Raw genomic sequence first — 15,076 nt, 5'->3', positions numbered from 1 at the left:
GAAACAGCTCACATTTTAAACATTCAATCTTTCGACATTTCAAGTTGTTTATGGGTAATTTTAATTATTAATTTTAAGTATATAACATGCACTATCACGTCGATCGTTGAAATTTTTTTATGGGCGTCTGAAAAGGCGAAAAGCTTTGTTTGGTAACTGACGCTATTCCAACTTGACGTGTTTGTCATCAACTGATTTGCTATAAAAGAATATATCTTTTGACACCCCATAGAGTGTGATAAATTTTCTAAGGCAGGTTAGGAATTTTCTACCTTAATTTATATCTCAATTATAGAATTGTTTTATAAATTCTTAATAATCGCTTGCTTCTATTTCTCTTTTTCTAATCTCAGGTCTGGTACTAACGGACTCAAAAGACGGCCCTTCGTTCCACCACGAGCCTCCCAGCAGCGTCAACTTCCTCAATGGCTCGGGCATCATCATCCCCTGCGCCGCCAATGGTCAACCTCTGCCGAAGGTCTCGTGGAAGGTCAATGACGGAGAAGACGCGGTGGACATTCCCGGCCTGAGGCACATGCGTTCGGATGGATCTCTGGTGTTCCTGGCATTTCCGGCGGAGCAGTTCCGGCAGGAAATCCACGCTTCCGTATACAGGTGCCAGCTGACCAACAGCGGCGGAACGATTCAAAGCAGGGACGTTCATGTTAGAGCGGGTGAGATTAAATTGTTTGCACTTAAGACCCGGCAGTTGTTTAAATGTCTGTCATTCGATAAATGAAAACGCTTATTGCACTTACAAGTTGTTAGTCAAATAATTAAACTTTTTCTAAATGACAAACAAATTATTATTTAGTAAAATTGCAATATTTCTGACCTTGGCTGTATATGATGTAATTAGTGTTAAGTAACAATACCAGTCGTTGAAAAATATAAATTTTATTTCGGATATAAGGGAAATGCGGTGAAGCAAATTAAATTTATTTATTGACAATGTGCTCTGAAGATAGAATTGGTGATACTGCAGGGAAGCCTATCCTAACCCAACGGGCAACGTAGCATCAATTATAAATTCTACATAAAAATTTAAACGTTGGTATATCCAACGTAGTAGAACTTCAGACGAAAGATTTTTGAAACCCTAGGCAAATCGATAGATTTTTCATAATTTCTTATATTTAGAAATATTGCTGCGTTCTGTCGATAAGGTCACCTTTATTATCCCGTTAATGGAAATGCCACCATCTTGGAATCTTAATAAAAATGAACGTAACTGGAGTTTCACTAAAACAACTGTTTAATTATTGGGCTTATATGTATTTTATGCCACTTTGTATACTTCATTTACAATAACTCATTGTCGTAAAGCCTACCAGAAGCTAGTAATCAGGATCGAAAGAATGCAATATAAAAATTAAGCTAATTAAAAAAAACTTTTTATGGGTTTTCATATGTTGGGTGAAACGTAAAAATAAGTCAAATTTATCATTGATGCATCAACACTTTATTTTACTTTCGCCATCTTGAAAAATGTTGGATAAAATCATAAAAAATCTATTAAACATATAGCCACTAAAATATGTTTACAAGCTGCAAAACCCAATATTTATATACTAAATCTTGCCCTGATATTTGGAACCTACGACTAGTCTATAATTTTTAATTAATTTTTATAAACTAATAAGAACTATACTTAATCAAAATTTTCTTATTTTCACCATATTTACAAATAATTAATTTCAAAATAATTTTCACTAAGTGGAAGTTAAATATAACTTTATAGTTCTATATTAAAAGATTGGGAAAAATATCGACGTACACTGCTGAATGACGGGTTTTGCACACCTCTGTTTTTCCTTCACACGTAGAAAAGCGGACGATTTAAAAATCGATATAGAGAACTATTTTAATTATCCGATTAAATTATGAAAGGGATAGGCAAGCCTTTTACTTCATCTTTAATAGTATTTACAAATCATTTAAAACCTCACAGAGGTATCTTAGTGCAAAGTAATGAGTTGGAAAAGTTTAAAAATTATATTATTTCATAAAAAGAATTTGTCGGAAATGCTTACTTTCTTAATTGAGTTTTTAATTTGAAATTTAGAAGATTGTGAAAATAAGCTAATTGGAACAAATTATACGTCATAGCTTTGATGGAAATGAACAAAAGTTTCTTTAGAATAAATTGAGCTCCTAGTCGTAACATAACAAATATCATAGTAAAGTTTAATAGAAGAATTATGTTAATTGCTTAATCGGTTAAGCAAAACTAGAATTAAGCAGATTTTTAATGATTTTAGCCCCCATTTTGCGAAATTACGGAAGCACAAAAAATACAAGTCTTCTACATACGAATAAGTCAAAATTCGTTTTGCATTAGCCTTAGTTTCAGATTCATTCTGCGTGCTTCCCGTGCTGATTACGCGGTTCCAATTTGTTATACTACTAACGATGAAACATTCATTGAAAATGAATCATCCTTTTTGATTTAAGCTATATATTAAACCAATGGGCTAAGTTTAACTCAAACTAGCTGCATTATGTAATGATATTAACGTTCATTTTCCAATATGGTTGAAATTCCACCTCCAGGAGAATGCAAGAGACCTCACCACGTGAAACAGTGCCCCAAATTTTCAGAAATCTCTCAATTTGGTAGGGGTGGAATTTTATGTTTCATGTCCTACCGGTCTTCGCTCTGCAGTTGTTTAACAGAAGGTGTGACATCGAGTTCATAGAATTATAGCTTTCAACAATGTCTATATAATTGATTTCGTTAGATGCGTTTTTGAATTTACGAATTTGGTAATTTACACAACACGCACTTAGTTATCATTAAACATGTCAGTATAATTAGTTTAGTAAGTTACCTGTCTTAAAAGAAGTGTTAATGAAAATGTATGTACACATATTTTAGTTATTGTTCAAGAGTACAAGCCACAAGTGTACAATGAATACGTGATTCCCGGTAACACGGGGGTTTTGAGGTGTCAAGTTCCAAATTACGTCAGAGAATTTATCACATTTACTGGTTGGAGAAGGGAAGATGGCTCGGTTCTGCCCAACCCACAAGAACTAGGTAAGTGAAACCTTTTCCACCATATTCTAAAACAATTTCTGAAGTGCAAAAACACAAAGCCCTCTGTACTTTAAAGACAAAGAGGCTATCGATAGAGTCCTTGTTAAATATTAAGTATTTAATTTTCCTGGTCTTAAACTAGCAATGTAGAGGCTGACCATCTTTTATTCGAAATAACCCAATGTTATTTTATTTCATATTGTTCTTATAATATTTTTTTTAATACAACTAAAAAATTAACAAAGCTGGAAAATTGATCAGTTGAAGACTAGGAGATTGGGAAGCACGCTAAAAATTGTCCCAACATATAGTTATTATCCCGAAGTATAAATACATAAATTACTGATATCTCTTAGAGATAATTATTCATCTAGGCTTTAAAAACTAAACATATACCTTCGAAGTTTGCCTATTTAAAATACAGGGTGTCCACTAAAAACGATCCAGGGCGAATATCTTAGAAACCGTTTTCTCTAGGAATTTAAATTTTTCATGTTAAGTAGCACGTGCAGGGGCTAAAGAAGAATGATAACCTCGATGACCTTGAACCATTTCTTCAAGGTCACCCAAAAACTATCTCGAGAACCGTAAGTGTTAGAAAGTTGGTTCCAATTAGAAAAGTGTTCCCCGTCACGTTTTTTGCCTACATAGCGTGAACATGATCGAATTCGACCAATAGTAAGTCGAGAAAATTTTTACCAAAATCACAAAGGTCGTAAAAGGGAAAATTGCAAGACAGCGCTAATAACTCCAAAACAAGTCGTGCTACATTATCGAATTTTGCTAGACAATCGCATCATGGTAGGAGATTTTAATATTTGGAAAATTTTATGACCCTGAACCATGTCTTCAAGGTCATACTAAAATTATCTCGAGAACCATTAGGTTTAGATCAAACATTCCAATTAGAAAGTTGTTCTTCGTCACATTTTATGTATTAATAACTTTATTAATAATTACATTATTATATTATACATAATTTTACAATTTACCAAATATTAAAATCTCCTACCATGATGCGATTGTCTAGCAAATTTCGATAATGTAGCACGACTTGTTTTGGAGTTATTAGCGCTGTCTTGCAATTTTCCCTTTTACGACCTTTGTGATTTTGGTAAACATTTTCTCGACTTACTATTGGTCGAATTCGATCATGTTCACGCTATGTAGGCATAAAACGTGACGGGGAACACTTTTCTAATTGGAACCAACCTTCTAACACTTACGGTTCTCGAGATAGTTTTTGAATGACCTTGAAGACAGGGTCCAAGGTCATCGCGGTTATCATTCTTCTTTGGCCCCCTGCACGTGCTAATTAACACAAAAATTTTAAATTCCTAGAGAGAACAGTTTCTGAGATATTCGCCCTGGATCGTTTTTTAGTGGACACCCTGTATAAGAATTATTATTTTTTATATTGGATATTTACTTATTTAATTATGAAAATTTTTTAGTCTGTATAACTTAATTTTAAAAAGTTAGTATTTAATTTATTTCTTACGGGTCGATGTTTCTTCCAAAACACATTTTTAAATATCAGGGGGCGCCCGCGTTGGTACATGTTTCAAGCGAATATTATACATATGCTATTATCGATTTTCACTGTGGAAAAATACGAAACATTAAACGTTAAATTAAAATTAATAAGTTGACTACTTATGGACAACTTTATTTACGCAATAAAAACGTATTAGTCTTCTAACTCGTTTAATATATTTATCGTTTTATCTATATTTAACAGGTGTTGCTAGGCCTAACTTTGTATTTGTACAGGTAAATTGGAACTACCCTCTCAGAATCCTCTTGTTTTTCAAAAGTATAAATATAGGCCTAGCTCTAGTCGAATGGTAACTTCATCTCTTTCCTTAAGCCAAAAAAAAATCGAAGTAATAAATTCAAAGCTTTTAAATTGGGGTTTAAGAGGTTTATATCCGGGGAGCTCAACTGTCTTCGACAAACTAGTCCCATTCGCCTCCCATAAATTTAATTCTTAATCCTTCAATGAGCAAATACAGCGATACACGCGCTAATTACAAAACAAATGGTCCGCGACGGAAGGAAGAGGCGTTGCTGGCGATGACCGGTCGCCCGCCGCGGGGATCGACCAGATGCAGACAGCAATAATTAATTTGTTAGAGTGTTCTAATAAGCTAACAATTGGAATATTTATCCGTTTGGCAAATTACTGACATCGATTTCACGGCAAACCCGTAGCGTTGTAGCGAGATAGAGGGGACCGAAACAGGGTCAACAGAAGCTCCGCCTGCCTCTAATCTTTGTAATGCGTTGTTCCTGCTGCAATTTGATAAGGTTTTTGATGAGCCAAGCATTAACGGGACCCGGGCCGAGTCCGTCTTTATCCCGGCCAGAGCGCGCCTGTGTTCGATGCGCTTGCAGCAACCCATCACGCGTTTCAATTAGGGATACAGCCTGAGCCGCCCGCCGCTCCTGTACAAGATTATTCTAATTCCGCCTACATTCCCGATCAATATATTTAAACAAAGGAGAAGCGACGGATAAATGGCAAAAATTACATTTTAAATGTAGGTGATGCTCGTATGTTCCATTTTGTTATAAACTTACGTTAGAATGAGAGCGGTTATTCTTATTTTAATGATCGACCAATTTACGATTAGCCCTCAAAGATCAAAATGCTCCTTACCCAAAATATAATACTAGCGTGACTTTGTCGCCGTCATCTGACAACTAGCCCTTTCCAGGGCTCTATAACCCCACTGCCCCAAAACCACCACTCAAACCACAGCTCCTCTAAGGAAAAAATTAAGTGCCACCATTTTGAACTTGCCCACCCATCCACTTGATCCTGTACAACTCTGATCCTTAAGACATACGCTTAATGGTCATTTCGAGCCCTGTCAAATAATACTCGAAATGACCCATCCAAATCACCTTTTCAAACGTAATACCAATTCAGCATTTGTTTGACGATTGTATTATCCATCGTGCATATTACCAATTATCATCCTAATTGCATTACCTTTAATCACACTTTATGCATTAGCCGTAATCGTTGTTTAGGCACTTTACCAAATCTCTCTTTCGGCATTACCTAAATTAATCAAACTTAAACCGAAACTTCAATACAAGAACTCAGCTGTGGTCAATACATCTATAATCGCACTCAAATCGAACTGAAATTTACGGCATTGAACTCTAATATATTCTCCGAACGCGAACCCGAAATGAGCCTGTCTTGAATTTACTCCAATACACGGCAGTGGCTAGCCAATAGCGAGCTTAAGCAGAATGCTCTGAGTTTCGGAGTCAAATATTATAGACCTTGAAGACGATGCCATATATGAAAACTGAACTCAAGCTTTTCGATACACACTCATTGTGACAGCACCAGCGGATATGCCAGGTAAGCCATGGCTTATCTGGAAATTATGAAGGGCCCCCTTATAAAACCAAAAGGGCCCAAAATTAATTTACAATGATGAATCGAATATTGCCTTGATCATTTTGTTTGCAAATTTTTAATTAACTTTTTAATACATACTAAATAAAGCAACAAATTATTGTGTGAAAATAGTTTTTATAATAATATGATTTAACGTTTTAAAGTAACAAAGCCTGCTAAATTTATGTAGTTTCATAAAATATCTTCTGTAAAAGGATTTTCCTAAGATTACTTACGGAAATTGCCAACGGCCAATTTAGCAATAAGCTGATTACCCGGGTGGTGGTTAATCCACCAATGGAAATTAAACACAACGATTTTGGGTAAAATTCACTTTTTTTAAAGTAATTTTTTTAACTAGTCATGTTTTAAGAAATTTCCCAACGGTGTGATTTGTTGGGGGGAAGCCCCGATTTTTCTACTCATTCTAATTTTTAGCAGATTTCAGAAAAATTCATATTTCTTAGGACAGTTTATTTTGAACTACAAAAAACCTTGCTAATTTAGTATATTACACTATTTTGTACCCTATTTATGTGGCGTTAATAACGACTAACTTTACTGATTCTGAGTACAACGTTATGAATCTTATGTATGGACAGGTTCGGAGGGAATTCTTCATTAGCGCGACCAAGTACAATTTCCTACCACACAGGCCAACAAACGCTTAAAAAAAACAGACATATTCTAACAGCCAAATTTCCGAGTAGACAACGAGGAACAATTAAGTGCGTACTATTTTCGATGACGATCCCGGAATAAGCACTAGAAATGTTGGGCTCTGATATGTGGTCAATCACGTTATGATCTGGTTAATTCTTCAATGGCAATCCTTATCGTTTGCAAAAGATTCAAGCTCTTAACCACAGCTGTTTATCCCAGGAGAAAGAGCTTTTATCTGGGGTTTTGGCGAGAGTAAATCAGGAAAACCAATTCCCAAATATTCTGTTAGATGCTGATCCTCCGGGAGCTTCGTTGGCGGTCTACATAGATAATCTATTTTAATGTAATTTTCTTTTTTGTAATAAAGATTATTAGTTTATTTGTGGAAAACATTAAATTAGGAAATGCCCAAAATTATTTAAATGTTCTTAATATTAACAAATCGCCAATACGAATCTCGTCGTCTTCGTCAAGCGAATATTTCTCAGAGTTACTGCAGTTAGTACCACGACAGTGTCCACACATTGCGCAGTTTTCAGCGCAAGTCATTCTACAGTTTCACGAAATTAGTGTTAGTAGGTGATCAGGCGCTGGTGGAAGGGTTCCGTGAATTCGCCTTAGTCTCTCATCATATCGTATCCAACCCCAATCTCCGGACTTAAGTTGTGTCCTCTCCATTGTTGGACTTGATGATACACTCGAAAAGAATGAAGTAAAGAAGCGTCTGTTGTTGGAGGAAGATTAGCGAGATCCAAAGAAGATTTTATGAGAGTTTGACGACTGTTCTTGTATAAATGTTATATCTACAGATGTCAAGGGAGTCATTTTGTTTACTGCCGTAAAGCGCTACTAAAACTTTTTCTCCCGCAGTGGCTATGGCTTCTTTGGATGCATTAGGGTCGTTAAAAACGTTCACGGAATTCATTAAATCGCCTCTAACTTGCAAAAGTTAAAAACCTGCCTTTTTCCCTTTGCCATCACAAACAGTTACTGCGTGTAAGAAAAATAGGTGTTCCCTTATTTTTCCAAATTTGTCGTGCAGAATTTCAATATCACACTCTCTGACTGGTGTTGTTTTTGTTTCTGGTTTTAAAAAACCAACGTTCCAATTCGGGTCTAACAATACCAACAAAAGAACTAAAATGTCCGTGTCTTCTACGACTACTGTAACACAGGCTCCGGCCTTGGCTTTCTCGAGCGCAGTAGTTACAATCAGTCTATCAGCGTCACCATTAGCCTGATAATTATCTATTTCAGATTAGGTTAAACTTTCTTTCAACGACAGTACGACACTTATTATTATTAAGGATACGGTCTGTTTTCAAAGACAACGCAAGATGTATGCATTTGAATATAAACAATAGCTACATTGAAACATTTTGAATAGTGTCGGTGCGTTGTAAAACCGTAGCACTGGCTTTTGTCGTAGTTCTTAAATTACTGATGTGGCTCGAACCATCGAACCACAAAATTATGTATGGGATTATTTAATTTTACTTATTTAATATTCAAAATTGAGGCTAGCTTTGAAATAATTTTGTTAGGGGTTAAAGACATTTCTTTTGGCAAGTTGATGAACATTATTTTTACTTTAAATGCTCCTCGATTAAACGCATCGGTTCATTAAATGGTAACATTTGGGCCTATGCACTATACATAGCTTCACATTTATGTTTATAGCGTTGTTTTGAGGCTTAGATTTTAGAGCCCAGCATATCTGAAAAATGAAGTACTTTTGTGTTTATTTCGAATTATTTTTAGGTGGCGTCACTGCGGCGAAAATAATTTATTGTAAACTCTTCCTCGGAAAAGTGAATTTATCCAAAAAAAATTGATTTACTTTAAATGAAATAAGGCAAATTTTCCATTCAAAAGATTTGATTCAATTTATTAAATCCATTTAATGGAAATTGTACATCTTGGCTAAAGTTTACAATTAAAAGATATTAATATGAAAAACAATTCGATTCAGCTTGGTTAAAACATTAAATCTTGAAGTTTACGCATTTTTATTAGATAAACGTAAGATGTGTGTTTAATTGAAGGTATTCAAATGGTTAATAAAATATTGAAAAAAATGGTTATGGCAAATACACCTATTTTCAACTTTTTCTGGACTGATATACCAGATGCCATATTTCAAAAACGGTTCCCTTTAGGACCATAGTTCTTCAGACATTTTTGGTTTATTTTCACCCAAAGAAAACGACCTTTAATTATTGACAGAATTATCCGAAACAATACACATATGTATACTGGGTGTTTCAAAAGGTTATGCAAGAAGTATTGGTTTGCAATGCCCTATTACCGTTGAGAGGATTTCGTTTTGCAACGGGAAAGAATATATATACAGGATGTTTCAAAAGGTTAAGCAAAAAGAGCGCCAGAGAGCTTCAAAATGTGGCCTACTAGCCCCTGGAAGTAGGCTGCAAACCTAGCAGCAGGGAAATGCGATTTCAGGGGTACTATGAATTTGCGAATGCGTGGAAATTGAGATAAATAACAAAAAACAAATGAGTAAATAAGAAATGTGCACACAGAAGAACAAAGTAGGAAAATGTGTATTTTGTACAAGTTACAATAAATCTTCGAAGTTTCTTCCATCAACTCTTACACAAAGACGACAGCGTCGAAGGAGGGAATCGCGTACACGTTGAAATACTCCCGGTGTGTTCCGAATCTGTTCGGTAGCGGCTTGGATCCTTGCCACCAAATCAATGTCAGAATCTACTGGCGTGGTGTATACCAGTTCCTTAATCCAACCCCACAAGAAAAAATCCAGCGGAGTTAGGTCGGGTGATCTCGGAGACTGGACCTCCCCTCCCTATCCATCTGCGTGAAAATCGCTGGTTCAGATCTTCCCGGACCACCAAGTCATAGTGAGTACGAGCCCCGTCGTGCTACAGCTACGTCGCACAGTCGCTAGTGGTAGGTCGTCCAGAAGATTAGGCAAGACATCTTCCAGGAAAATAAGTTTCGACGCCCCAGTGAGTCGTTGCGGCAACATGTAAGAGTCAACCAAGATGTCTACAACTATTCCAGCCCACATGTTGACCGAGAATCGCTCCTGAAACCGCGTGTAAACGTGGCAAGCGGGTTTTCGAGCGCCCACTCGTGCTGGTTGTGGGTTTTGAATGGGCCGTCCCTTCCGAAAGTAGCTTCGTCAAGGAAAAGGACGCTGGTTACCCCGATTTGTTTACCAATACCTTTTTTACCTATCACACGAACCCAAACCTTAATGTTCGCATTTCCGTGCTGCTTGCTTTTGTGCTTATTGCAGCCTACTTTCAGGGGCTAGTATTCTACACTTTGAAGCTCTCTGGCGCTCTTTAACTCATCGTAGGAAAATGGGGGAAAAAACTGGCCTACTTTTCAACTATCCCCCTACAACTCCTTAAATTCTTTGCATAATCTTTTGAAACACCATGTATATATATTCTTTCCCGTTGCAAAGCGAGATCCTCTCAACGGTAATAGGGCATTGCAAACCAAATATTGTTCTGGCAGACAAGCTTACCAAAGAGTAAATTATGATGCTTATCTGATCCTTGCTCGACACATTTTCTATTTCCAAGCATCGCCTTCATCTTCGTCTTGACCGAAGTGTAAAGATTAAATGTATTATCTGTAACAATGGCTGAAGAAAGGTACAATGTCAGCAAAATTGCTTGAACTAAAATGATCAGGGATCGCCTTTTGGCGCGATGCATTCCCTTTCAGACATATAGGAGGGAATAAAAGGAGCTCTTCACAATTTTCTTCCTCTCACTCGAGAATAAATTATTGCAATGCATCACGGGAAGACTACTTAACCGCCCTGTGAGAGACAAATCTTTGGCAGGCTCACAGAGGTTACCGAGTCGAGTAAGTAGAGGTACATCTTCTAGTGTTGAAAGAAAAGATAGCTGATACTTTCGGCTCAAGTATGTCAGGAAATGCTGTGCGCAGATACATATTCTATATTCCCTGCTTTAAGATTGTCAATATTATCGTAGGAAGAAACTGGCTTTGCTTATAGCTAGTAACGAACCATTTCTTGAATCGTTGCCAAAACCTACTTGTTTGTGTTTTGTATTCGTTTCTTCGAAAATAAGAGTTGATAAAAGATGTTGGGTTTGTAGCAAAGAAATTCAGTTTGGGGATTATAAAATTTTCGCCAAATTGAGCAAAGGCATCATTATGGGCGGCAGCTGCTTATGCAAGCACAAAAATATGGTTGAAGATTCGGTTTCGCCACTCTCGAAAGGGTTGGGCAACATGAATTCGTCCCTGTAAGTCATTAAAATTTTACTCTTCACAGAGGATTATTACCGGACATTAAATTGTTCAGAGAAATGGCTTGAGCGTGGGATTAAAAGAAATAATGAAGTAAGTTTTGGAAATAACCAAGTTTCTTTGTTGCATAGTTTGGCGAAGCCATTTAAATAATGATTGAAATAAAAGGCATTTGCTCGCAAATTAGGAAAGGCTCCGGAATTAGATATTAATTAATTTTAATCGCTTATCTAATTACGTTAATTTAAGACTACATTATATCAGGTTGAGAATTTAAGAAAAATCCGCTCGATTGGCTGATAGAATGGCTAGAATAACCATTTTTCAAAATTACTAAATTGAGTGAGTTAAAAATATATTGCTCCTTTTTGGCTGACAGATTGAAATAGTTAATAATAATATTGATAACTAATCATTATTATTTTAATTTTGCTCCTTCAATAGTTAAAGACCTACAAGGTAGGTTATATGTCATTATTTAGACAATTTTTAATACAAATTAAACTGAATAAAATTAAATAAAATAAAATTAAATTAAATTAAATTAAATTAAATTAAATTAAATTAAATTTAATTAAAATTTGTTTTTAAAGGTGAAACGAGTAACACAAATGCCAGAAGTTAATTATTAAACTAGCAAAATTGTGCTAAATCCTACATTGATTTTATTAATGCCAAGTTCCGTTATTTCAAAGAATCGAGTTTAACCGACACTGTTAAACATTGTCAGAAATTTGGTTAATAAGCAACTTGTAAGAGGCGAATGCCAATTCAAAGTATTTTCGTCGATGGATGCTGGGATAGTGCTTCTTACCATTGTCGAAAACAATCCTGGAAGAACTACCCAGCAAAATAAGGAGACATTTGACTCTTTAAAGAGTTCGAGAATCGTTTGTACGGCGCTCTCGTACCTGTAATAGAGCTAGATGTGGCAATTTGGAACAATTTTTGTAACGTTTGAAATAAAACAGAAATTTGCATTTGTTACTTCAATTCTAAGTTATGAAAATTTATGACAATTCTTTATAAACTTTATCTTACAATTGTTGGTGTTATTTACTCCATTGTCTATTATTGATTACTAAATGGCAGCAATTGTAAGCATTCGCAGTATTCAACACTTACAATTACCATTAAATGTCTTCAACAGTAAAAGTACCATTCCGTTTCCTTAACACTCTTATTTCCCAATTGTGCGTTTTCCAAAATAAGAAACACTATCCCAGCTTGCATCGGGGAAAGTACTTTGAATTTGTATTAGTTGCTTATTTCCCAAAAATTCCGACCCTGTTAAACAGTGTCGATTAAACTCGATTCTTTGAAATATTCGAACTGGACATTTACAAAATCATTGTAGGATTTAGCACACTTCTGCTACTTCAATAATTAGCTTTTGGCATTTGCTATTGTGTTTATCACTTCACCGTTAAAAAACTAATGAAAAGTAAATTGAATCAATTGGTTTCCAAGACAGAATACCGAACTTCCACTTACTGGCTATTACGTTGTTTTGGAGCCAGGTTTTTGTGGGCCTAAAACTCTGAAACAAAGCATTTTAGGATCCATGTGCATTCAAAATTTTTGGCTCATTTGGACTCAAAGAACACGCTCTAAAATTCACGACAAACTTAGCCGTAACACCCTGCATAACTGACTTAAATTATTAACTATAATATATATATATAATTTAATAAAACTTTATCTTTAAAATCCAGAAATAATTAAAAACTAAAATCATATAGACAATTTAGTATGAAATCATAATATACGTATACTAGCCCCACCCGTACCTGCTTCATAAAATGCTGACACGAATGTGATTAGCATAAATATCTCCGGGAAGCTACAGAGTACTATCGCGTGGCTACTGTTTGATTTCCGTAGTTTCGCAACGGGCGCGTGCAAGACGGAAGTTGGTCTGAAAAAATAATCGAGCCACTCTGCACGAGACGAATTTCGTTAATTTGAAAAGCTGCAAAGGTCTAAATTAGGTCTCAAATAAAGCCTGAATGAAATTAATCGATCCTAAAAGATGTCTACGATAATTAAAACCAGAGAAGTTTGCCACTTGGCCATAAAAATATAGCATGTATCTTCGCAGGCTGGATGCAAATTTCCCGCCAATTCGCGGATTTGGACACCGCATCACGCATCACATTTTATCACAAATATTACTTTTATAAACCACGTAAAATGTTAAAATTACACTGGATATACATATGTACTAATTAGTAAATCATTTTCCCGATATAATAGTTTAAGAATCTCGCGCCATGTTTTGTTCCAAAAGCCACGGTGAGATATTAGTGGGAGCCTGCGATTAAGAAAGCTGAATCGCATTTACACCAGTGGCGTAGCCAGGATTTTGTGTCGGGGGGGGGGGGCACGCCATTGAAAAAAAAAGTAAAAAAATAAAAATATTTGTACGTACGACCATACGTTTCGGGGGGGCTGTGCCCCCTGTGCCTCCCCCCTGGCTACGCCACTGATTTACACAATTTATTTCCTTGTGCATTACAAAGTACCACCTTAGGCACCAGTCCCTGGGGACTTTTAATACCCTTTAGGTGTTGTGGCAGAGGGGTTAGGACATTCGCATCGAAGCAAGAGGAGCCGGGTTCGATCCCAGCTTGTGGTACTGGGGGGTAACTCGGAACAACTCCTACCACGATGAGTTTGCCAGTTCTCTCCCCACTGGTTTCCCCTTTCCATAAAAAAATATAGAGGTGTTAGTAAGTATAGTGAGCGGTTTGCTCGGGTGGCACGAATGGCTTGTTACCACCCTCCTACGCATTGTAACCCGGCCACCTTAATTAAAGTCATTATAAGGTCGCTATGTGACTTAGACCTAATATGTTACCTTGGATATTAGCCTAGCTGATTATTATTATTATTATTTATTATTAAATCAAGTTGCCAGTTTATAATGCGTAGGAGAGTGGTGAAAGGCGCTTATGGCACTAACTATTAGCTTTAAGTTTTTATGGAAAGGAAAACTGATAAACTCGGAATAAAATCCCTTTAACCAGAGGGGAGAGAACTTGCAAACTCAACGCAGAAGTAGTTGATCTAAATTTTCCGAGTGTCGCCACGCAGACGCTTCCAAAGACTGCCCTCGCGAAAAAGCCGCCAATTTATTTCCGGGTTTGTATCTTCATAGTTTCACCTGCCAACCAGCAGATAGCTCCCAAAATGGTTCCACCTGAGGAGAAGAAAACCGTTCACTATTCGCAACAACCCAAACTACTACCATTATGGTTATCTGTATTACTTTGGTTTTTACAGTTTTTTCCTCCATCGCGAAATTTTCCCAACACAACAAACATAGGCATAACGACGCCCTAAGGTTAAATGAAGATAAAATTCTACTTTTATTCGAGAAATATTGAAATATTTCGCCTTAATATATGGATGCGAAACGAAGATTATAAAATGATATTAGTACAATGTATATAAATCCGTATATCTGGTAGAGCCGTTTCTATACATTGTACATTGTCGTCTGTTCGTCTTATAGCGGGTAATGCGGCAATATGGAGCCGCGAAGGACGTCCTGCAATTGCAGGCGCTGATGGCGAGTTGGCGACGTAGCATTAATCCTCTTTAATCTGAAAGCGGCGGCATCGGTTATTTCGGACAAAGCTTAACTCTGTATTATTGAACAGAGAGAGGCTCAT

General features: G+C 36.4%; 1 protein-coding gene across 1 annotated transcript in view; it reads left to right on the top strand.

The window, feature by feature from the left end:
* Positions 1–423: 423 nt before the first annotated feature.
* The window catches only part of LOC149940481 (cell adhesion molecule Dscam1-like), a 92,446-nt gene continuing 77,793 nt past the window's right edge, over positions 424–15,076 (top strand). The window contains exons 1-2 of the mRNA XM_090179280.1: positions 424–674; positions 2,879–3,040. Of these exons, the coding sequence (XP_090035406.1) occupies positions 536–674; positions 2,879–3,040 (301 nt within the window). The 5' untranslated portion in view covers positions 424–535. The remainder of the gene's footprint in view (positions 675–2,878; positions 3,041–15,076) is intronic.

Source organism: Leiobunum rupestre, chromosome 6, assembly GCF_980474605.1.
Source record: "Leiobunum rupestre chromosome 6, qqLeiRupe1.1.hap1, whole genome shotgun sequence".
Taxonomy (NCBI): domain Eukaryota; kingdom Metazoa; phylum Arthropoda; class Arachnida; order Opiliones; family Sclerosomatidae; genus Leiobunum; species Leiobunum rupestre.
The sequence above is the reverse complement of the archived record's forward strand: the minus strand, read 5'-3'. Positions and strand labels throughout refer to the sequence as shown.